Here is a 10,253-nt window from a genome sequence, read left to right as displayed (position 1 = left end):
ACAAACAATGTGTTAACTAGTGCTGATACACACACACACACACACACACACACACACACACACACACACACACACACACACACACACACACACACACACACACACACACACGTTTGTTTTTGTGACATATGAGGACATTCCATAGGCCTAATGGTTTTTATACTGTACAACCCATATCATACACTGCCCATACCCCTAAACCTACCCATCACAGAAACATTCTGCATTTGTACTTTCTAAAAAAAAAATCATCCTGTATGATTTATAAGCATTTTGAAAAGTGAGGACATGACCAATGTCCTCATATTACACCCTCTCCTTGTAATACCTGTCATACCCATGTCATTATACACATTTATGTCCTCATATGTCAAAAAAACATGCCCCCCCCCACACACACCACAGAAAACTTTGTTTACCCCCCCCCCCAATAAAAAAATAAATAAAAAATGTCCTTATAAACCACCTGTACACACAGACACACACACAAATAGCTAAGTATTAAAATAAAAATATTTGGATATTGCTGTCTTTGTGGACATTTTGTCTCCATAACTGATTTTCCTGAACAACACACATCCATGCACACATGCATTTTTTGAATTTCAAAAAACAAAACACTGTTTAGCATGTTTTTATTTAAGCCATTTGGTTTACGTTAAAAAAGCTGCCTTAAATTGTTACGCATAATCAACTTAGATGTTTAAGTAATTTCAACTGAAATTTCATTAAATTGACTTTAAGAAGAAAAGGATAAAAAAAAACCTGTTGAATCTAGTATAACATAAAAAGTAAACTTATTTTGACGAGTAAAAAAAAATGTAAAAACATGTGTTGTCATAACTTATTGATCGTTGATTGAATCATAGATATAATGATTTTTATAGACCTATATTCCACACTAACCCTACCCCTAACCAGAAAATATTACCATTGTCAAGGATTTTGGATATTGCTGTCTTTGTGGGGACTGATTTACCTGACACACACACACACACACACACACACACACACACACACACACACACACACACACACACACACACACACACACACACACACACACACACACACACACACACACACACACACACACACACACACACACACACACACACACACTGTATTTTCTATCCCCTTACACTGCCCCTGCCTCTAAACCTACCCCTCACAGAAACATTCTGCATTTTTACTTTCTCAAAAAAACTCATCCTGTATGATTTATAAGCATTTTGAAAAGTGGGGACATGACCAATGTCCTCGTATTACACCCTCTCCTTGTAATACCCATGTCATTATACACATTTGTGTCCTCATATGTCACAAAAACACGCATCCATGACGCAACACGCACGCACACACAAAGGCCTATATACAAATGTATTCACTTTTCGCTTAAGTTTTATCACTTACTTATCTGTGAAGTTCAAATTCATAACTTCATTACATGACAATGCAACACTGTAAACCCTGAAAATACCACAACAATAAGGAGAACAACTGTACAGCTCCAATAATATGCATGTCCTAACAGATTTTAAAGTGCTTATAAAATTACTCTTCGGAAATGGCTAATTGAAGCCACTAATTGGCTAATTTACTTGCTTTGTGCCTTATGATTATCATTATTTTGATGATGATTATTATTATATATATATTTTTAAATCAGGGATGAGTTATTATTATTTTTTGTAGTAATCAATATTATGCCACAAATGCTGTGGGTTCCTTTTTATGTTGATCCCAGAGTGTAATATTCTTTTTAAGGCCACTGTTGTTCTCGATCACTCGCATTTGGCCATTTTCATGGTATTTTGATAAGCCAAGCTTATAAAATCTAGCCGATGGAACATTAACAGAATTCTGTGTTCGCTTTTCTTTGACATTTCTATTCATTATTTATTCATTGAACACAAACGTATTGCAACAGGCAGGGTTAAACATTAGACATCTATGGTCCAGGCAGTTACTAACACAGTTCATTGTAAAGTCTCATGAAACAAGTAAACAAGTGAAAGGTTAGAGTACTTTATAAAACGCTATGGCCTGTTAAACATTGATAGAATGGGGTGGACGGGTAACTTACCAGAAACATATTCAATCATGGGTTTTGTTTTGTACAATGGCTTACGCATTTACAGCCCAAGAGTCCAAAACGGTCAAACTATGTTATAGCTAATGCTATCAGTTCAGACATTATGGATTTCACGTCACGCCAATCAGCTTTTAGAGCAGAAGTAGGAGGAAACGCACAAAACACCAGTCTGACTTAAGGTTTGTTGCTTCTGTAACCCCATGGCAACTATATTTGTTGCTCTCTACACTTCCTTCTTTCATTGTTTCAGCTTGTGAGGCTTCCTCGTCGATTTCTGTCTATTGTTGTTGAATTAAAGCTCAGTTCAATTGTGTATGGATCTTATTAGGTTTCTTTTCCAAATGTTACCAAATATTCCGAATTCAGGGTGCCCAGATGTAATAATCTCCAAATCAACCATTAAAAAATGGCTGACTAACCATTTAATGTCACCTTTGTCATTCACTGAGCAATTATTTCATGTATATTTCTGTGTACATAGCAGTAAAGTTTACTGTATTTTGTCCATCTATAGTCTTTGGAGTAGGATTCGAGTATGTTTTTCATTGTGTGCTTTGGTAAGTTGTACACATGACAATAAATGACGTTGACTTTGACATTAATCTGATTTCTTTGGGGGGTTCGTGTCCCACTCAGTGTCTTAAAGTGGTCTGTTCAAGGAAACACCCAAAAAGATGGATATGAACTGTATAATAAAAGTGTGATAGCACTCGAAATATAGTTGCCTATATAATGGTTGGCGTTAGGTACAAACGCCATTTGAGAAGCTATTTAATGTGTGGCCTTTTGTAACTATCTACTTCCTCATCGAAACCGCTGACTCTATTTGGAGAACTGTGTGTTTTCTTTATATTCTTTAACTGTAACAAGTCTAGAGGAGCTGAAAAAAAGCAAGCGCAGCTAATTCGCAATATATTAATTTTAGAATCAACAGCAAAGCATTTCGATATGTGCTTTTACCTTTGAGAAGTCACTTTTTAGTCACGGATGACTAAAAACAATTACAAAGCAAACCTGTTGATCAAATGTGACTTTTTATGAAACTCCCTTTTTCGAAATTAGCGAGTACATTCTGAGCTGGTTAAATAAGCTTCTTTGCTACCCAGGGAGAGCTGTCAAAGTACAGAAGCATTAGTAAACAGTGAGGTAATCACTACTCACTGTTATTGCAATTTTCAGGCCTGGCTTTACTGTGCTGTACAACAGCTGCCACTGTTTGCTGTGTCAGACGCACCAATAGCGTCCTGAAGCACATTGAAAAGAAGAGGGAAGGAGAAGACAGGCCATTTGTGTGTTCGTCTGGTTATTTGCTTTTACTGGACTGCCACTGTTGTTATGGTTACACATCCTGTGTGCGTTCTGGCTTAGAAGACGAGAGTAGCGTAATAGACAATAAAGTTCATTTAACTCTTAAACACAACAATGGCTTCGACGCCACACATATTAGACAGAAGACTTCTACTGGGTGGAATGTTAATATGTGGAATATATATAAAATGTTTGGTCAAATTGATCAGATTTTCCTGTGGCATTTGGCAGGGCCCACGCTTCCTCATTTAGGGCCAAAGTAACATGTGATATCTTAAAGTGCCATCTTCCCACACATGACACCGTTATGTTTATTTTGAGTTATAGCGGCCATATTTAACCTTATCAGAATAGATAAGTTGAGAAGTGTGAGATCACACAGTGTTTTTAGCTCAGAACTACAACACTTTAAGGGGGGGATCAGAGGTGGGGTCTTTCACTTTACGTAAGTTCGATACATTTAAAGGTCCCCTCACACAGTAGATTTAATGTGTCCTGTAATAATATCAGTACTAAAGAGAATAAAATAGCCACTTACTATATCCTCTGGTTTCACAAACAAGGCTTAAGCTTAGTCCCAGACTAAAATGCATGTTTGAGCTGACCCAATTTGTCACAAATCGAGTTACCCCTCCTACTTCGGCTAGTTTTACTTATATTTCTAATCCCATGGGAATAGGCAATCAATATTACAGACGTCCTGTGGCAAATTTACGTCACTCCATCCACCCTATAGGGCATTAATCTAAGCCAAGTCTGTGGAACCAGGCCTATGCCAGTTTTTTTTTTTTTCATGATTCACATGTATTTTTTTTATGGCCTAAACTTAATACATTTCCTCAGCTAAATTTAAATCATAAATTGGATAATATGACCTGTCATGACAATGACATAAGTGCCATATATTGCTGATATGGGTCTGGTTTCACAGACAGGGCTTAGAATAAGCCAGGATTAGGCCCTTGTTCAATTAGGACATTTAAGTAGCTTTTATAAAACGCGCCTTAGAATTTTTTTTTATAATTCTGGTGTGCATCCTGAGACAAAACAATGGCATTGATATATTTTATATTGTAATTTCAGGTAAAACAGCTCAAAGATGCATTGTCTCAAGATAAGCCTTGTCTGTGAAACCAAGGAATGGTGTTTTAAAGGGCTAGTTCACCCAAAAAAAGAAAACAGTCATAATTTACTCATTCTAAGCCTTCTTTGGTGGTATGTATATATATATATATATATATATATATATATATATATATATATATATATATATATATATATATATATATATATATATATATATATATATATATATATATATATATATATATTGCATTGTCTTATTGATCTAAGGCCTAATCCTGGCTTAGTATAAGCCCTGTCTGTGCAACCAGACCCATATCAGCAATATATGGCACATATGTCATTGTGTCATGACATGTAGGTCATATTATCAAACTATATATCATATAGACCTCATCTACAAATCCAGTTGATACATTGCCATTGGGGTAGGGTGGTTGGGTCAGTGTTATTCTTTGTAAACCTGCTATCACCAAAAGCACCCTGCAAATGTTTTAAGCCATTTGATTCTGGCTTCACAATAAACTGATGTTTGCACATGGGGATGTATTGTAGTATGTTTGACCTGGATTATGCACATGTTGGTGAGGCTGCATGCGGTCAGTAAAACAAGCATTAAGCATCACAAATGGGAAGGGTTATAGCACAAAAATATAGCACACAGTTCAACAGTATGGGTTTAGTGACATTCCACGTAAGGAGGTAATGCGTATGGCTTACGTAATGCATGACACTGCCATAGGCCTGTGAAACACTTGATAAGATCTTACTGCACTCCATTAAACTGGCCAACTCACAGATCTAGAGGCTGACGGCCTCATTTGTGACACAGGACAGATCTTTATCTCTGAAGACAGCTATCATTTGCTTCAGACATGGTTTTGTTCTATGCATATCTGAGATGCAGGTCAGATCTGTTGTGGTGTAAAACCTCTGTGTATGCTAAATATGATCTTAATCCTGCTCCTATTTACAAAACAGCATTTTTCTTAGCAAAATGATGAACTGATTTTTGAGATGTAAGCATTAATGAGGAACACTTTGCAGGGATATTCTTGTGATTTTGTGGTGTAACTGACATAAAGGTCAACACAATACAATATTGTTGTTTTTCACAATTTGCATTTATTACATCATTTTGGTCAATTGAAATCATTTCCATCATTTTGTGTCAATGCTTCTTGAATTTTCTCAAAGGCCATGACACATGTTGATAAATAAGTAAAAAATACATTGCTATAACTTCAATAAATACTTAATAAATATATTAGTTAGGTCTATACAATTACAAAAACATCGCAAATGAAGCAAACTACTCTACAGAAATACTGTACTGTTACAGTCCCTGATAAAAGACAAGTTTCCTTAAGTAAGGACCCAACCAGGGTTGTCAAATCATTAACTTGACAGCTCTTGTCCAATATAAATATATCGTTTTTTGTTTTTTTTTTAGGTTTGTTTCTTAGTTTTCTTGTACAAAACAGGTACCTAACATCATAATGCTTTGGTTAAAATGCTACATGGAAACACTCTCCCAGTATAGATTTGTAAAGTGCATTCTTTGTGAGTGAATGTATGGTCATTTTCTCAAGTTTGTCACATTGTTGGTTGATATATAGGCCTATATGCAGCGTGCAAATAGTTTGGGGGGATATGACCCCTGTCAAAAATGTTTGGAACTCTTTTAAAAAAGCCAATCCCCCTAATTCACACACTGGATATAAGATATATACATAATCATATATGTACACATATATTTGACACAAGCTCTGCTTATGCCACTAGCATAGGATATGTTATTTTAAGGCACTTGTCTGCAATGCTTACTGCCAAACAACGTTGAAAAGCAAGAAAAGCAAAAGCAAATGGAAGACAATAATAATACATCACTTAGCCTATTATAAAAATCAATGCCTAGTTAGGCTTTGGAGGGCAGCTTGGTATCAAAATAATCTCCTTTAGCAAGTATATCATAATAATAACAATAATAAATTAACAGTATTAAGACTCGTTGCACATTATTTCTTTTTTGACTGATTGGATGATTGATTGGGAAGGAATCGCGGTAAAGTCCTTAGTCAGACACAGACATCCGCGCGAAAACGGTGAGGCGCTTGCCGTTTGTGCCGTCGAAGGTGGGAGACTCGGAGCCGCTCGAGCTGCCGGTGCTGCTGTAACTTTCGCGGTCTGACAGCGAGTCTTCTGAGGAAAAGCGACACAGGTTGGCTTTGTTTCGCTCTTCCTTCATGTATAGCCCGTTGCTGGAGCCCTGGAAGTTATTTCCGTGTCCGCAGACACATCGTGACCGAGGCTCTGGCGTGAAGGGCGCGTTGTTGTGGATATCTCCGCTACTGTTGCGGCTGAAGGGGAACATGTCGCGGGAAGAGTCACTGAAGACGGGGGACAAGATATCAGCGGGAGGAGGCGATACAGAGGGCGCGCGGGTGAAGCTCAGGGGCTCGTATAAGGTCGGGGGTGAATTGCTGCGAGTGAAACCGGCGAAGCTCACGCTTTGACGCAGTTGACGCGGGTTCTGGTCCTCGTGGATGAAGTGACAGCGACTTCCGTAGGGACAGTATCCAAACTGGTAGAAAGTGCGACAAGCTTGAGTTTTGTACTTAGGGTGGCGGTAAAGACCTCGCAGCTCGCTCTCGCCGTGGGCAAACTGACATTTGGTGCCATATTTGCAGCTGCCGTGCTCATGAAAGCTTCGGCACAGCTCGGTCTTGTACCGGTTCGAAGGTAGGGTTGCCAGGGGAGGAAATCCGGGAGGTGGGGGGACGTCGTGTGGCTTCATTCTGTTTAAGGTGTCGGTCAGACTCATAGATCGGTCTGCTTTGAACTGGGGTTTACCGGGCGCTCTGTCGTTCCATGCGTCCACCGGCCAGGCGTCGTCGCTAAGCCGCTCAGAACTGATGCTCTTTGAAGAGAACGGGCGGGATAGCGGTGGAAACGACTCATCTAACCCCAGGTTGATGAGATTCTATAAAATAATAACAATATAAATTAGGAGAATGAAACACACATGGCAATTCTGCCACGGCCCCCAATTACAAACAGGTAAACAACACACACGTAAACTCAATTTAACTTACCCGTATGAGACTTTCGCCAAGCGTATCGGACATTGTGAAGTGTTGTTGTTGTTGTAAAGGAATGGTAAGCTGTCAGAAGCTGCGAACGATGGCTGGTAGCGTTGTGCGGCGCTGCTGCGACTTTTATATGCTCTAGAGCAAACAAGTAACTTACTGTAGGCGGGGCAATATTCCCGTACGCCGCTCCCACCGATTGTCGACGTTGCCTCGTAAAGCACAGCCTGAGTATTTTTAGCCAGTGGCAAGTGTTTCAGTTTCACCGACAGGCAAAACAAGAGAGTAGTGTGATTAATTTACAGTAACCTGTCGCGATAACTGCCCCAAAAGACATTTTCCCATGGCTATAGGTAGACCGAGAACTCCGTTTGGTTGAGAACGATACTATTTATGTTTTCCAGTTTTTCTTGTCACTGTAAGACGAAATCAAATTCATATAGGCCTACGTTTGAAATAACCAATAACACTTTGCATCTATCTATCTATCTATCTATCTATCTATCTATCTATCTATCTATCTATCTATCTATCTATCTATCTATCTATCTATCTATCTATCTATCTATCTATCTATCTATCTATCTATCTATCTATCTATCTATCTATCTATCTATCTATCTATCACAAAATAAGCCCCTTTAAAAAGATGACCCTGTCTGGGTTTATTTTGCAATAAAGCCTTGCTGACTGTATTTACACTGTTTCAATATATCATTTTATATGGCTCGGTCTATTTATTCAACAACTATAGTGTCTATGACAGCAGTGTGTGACAATCGACCCTGGTTTAATTTTTATGGTATCAGTCTGACTCATGTTGATTAAGGCTCCACTCCACACCTGCCACTTGTGGCCATGACGAGAACTGAAAATAGATAGAAATCTACTGAAAAGGAAAAACATAAGGCATAGGCTGAATATAGATCAAATATGACAGGGTGAGACTAGACATCACACATTTAACTGCAGTGAAATGTAAAAAAAAAAAAAAAAAAAAAATATATATATATATATATATATATATATATATATATATATATATATATATATATATATATATATATATATATATATATATATATATATATATATATATAAAATAAAATAAAATATATTGTAAATATATATTTTTGAGCTGTATTTGAGCAAACCTGAAAGTCATGCTTACATTTTTTTTTAATCAAAAAAGATAGTTGTGATAGTAATGTTGGTACAATGGGGTAAGTTGTCACATTGCGAGCTTGTCATTCAGCCTACATTTATTCATTTATTTTTTAGTAAATTGTAAAAAAAAAAAAAAAATATATATATATATATATATATATATATATATATATATATATATATATATATATATATATATATATATATATATATATATATATATATATATATATATATATATATATATATATAATTTTTTTTTTTTTACAAAAACACATTACAATAGCCTACTGGAATATACACAACATTTATGCAATTATTTGTTTTCTGAAATATCATTGTGTCAACTAACCCCCCGACAGTATTTATGCAATACTCTAAAATAAATAGATCAAAATACAATTTTATATGAAACAAATAAGTTATTATTACACAACTAAATTACTGTAATGCCACAGCACAAATGCCAATCACTTCACTTCAATTGCTGATTCCTCTGGAAATTTTGGCAAATGTTGCCTTCACTCATGTATTTTCTTTTGTTGCATGGTCAACTGCATCTGTGGTTGCTGCTTTGACTAAATATACCGACAAGCCATCTCATGTTCGCTTAAAAATAGCTGCCTCTCTCCACGACTTTGTCCAATTTGGCTGGGCATGGATGTTAAAAATGGTGCATGAGACATGGAAATTCTCACGTGTGTCATCAGACACATTTCTTCAGGGATCTCATTGGCAGCATTCCCACAAGTACGGAAAATCTTCCTCATCAGCCATTGGTGGCTTGCTTTGCTTGCTCATGCTCACATGCTCGCCACGGCATGTATTCAAACAAACATATAGACGGCTTAAGCTTTTCTTTCTTGTGAGCAATGGTATGTCACCTTTGCCAAGGTGAGGGGATTTCCTAAATGGAGCTATTACACATTTCTTTATTCCTCCTAAATTAGTACCATATCCATTTCACATCCGTATTATTTCCCAAAGCTAAGTGCATGTCTTTAGTGAAGCTTTATTTTTTTTAAGTCTTAATCGGGCCTAATTTAATATACAGTGCTATTTTTTTCTGCTTGTAATGTGAGAAATGTGTTATATTGTCTCCCTAAAGCAAAATGAGACATAATGACGTTATATTAGAGGTTGTATAAGTCTTGAATCATAACATTAGTAATACATAAATGTTTGGTGCTTTTGTCTAGGTTGATTTGCGCTTCTACAGTGGCATATTTAGTTTTCTTTCTGTATATAATAACATGTTACATGACTCATCAGGACCAGGACAGTGTCTTAGGGCTAAAGCTCATATTTAGACAGCCTCTGTTGGGAAAGTACCTGAGTTTCTTGGTTGGCAATCAGAACAAATGATTAGTCAAATCTTGGTCAACTGAGCAGATTTATTAGCGTTATTCCCTCTATTGAGATTATTCCTTGTCTGGTATCTTCAGTTTTTTTTTTATTTAGTTCTATGAGTTGAATTGATCTCTTATTTCACTTTTACTTTCATATGGGAA

At 36.8% G+C, this 10,253-nt stretch overlaps 1 protein-coding gene across 1 annotated transcript; it reads right to left on the bottom strand.

The window, feature by feature from the left end:
* Positions 1–5,588: 5,588 nt before the first annotated feature.
* zgc:162730 (uncharacterized protein LOC564559 homolog) lies at positions 5,589–7,736 on the bottom strand. The gene is made up of 2 exons (XM_067451013.1): positions 7,582–7,736; positions 5,589–7,469 (listed from the first exon to the last, which is right to left on the bottom strand). Exons 1-2 carry the CDS (start codon positions 7,612–7,614, stop codon positions 6,561–6,563), a joined length of 942 nt encoding a protein of 313 aa, XP_067307114.1. The 5' UTR covers positions 7,615–7,736; the 3' UTR covers positions 5,589–6,560.
* Between the last annotated feature and the right edge of the window lie 2,517 nt (positions 7,737–10,253).

The sequence above is a fragment of the Pseudorasbora parva genome, chromosome 8, assembly GCF_024679245.1.
Source record: "Pseudorasbora parva isolate DD20220531a chromosome 8, ASM2467924v1, whole genome shotgun sequence".
NCBI classification, from domain to species: domain Eukaryota; kingdom Metazoa; phylum Chordata; class Actinopteri; order Cypriniformes; family Gobionidae; genus Pseudorasbora; species Pseudorasbora parva.
Note: the sequence above shows the minus strand (reverse complement) of the source record. Positions and strands in the feature narration are given on the sequence as shown.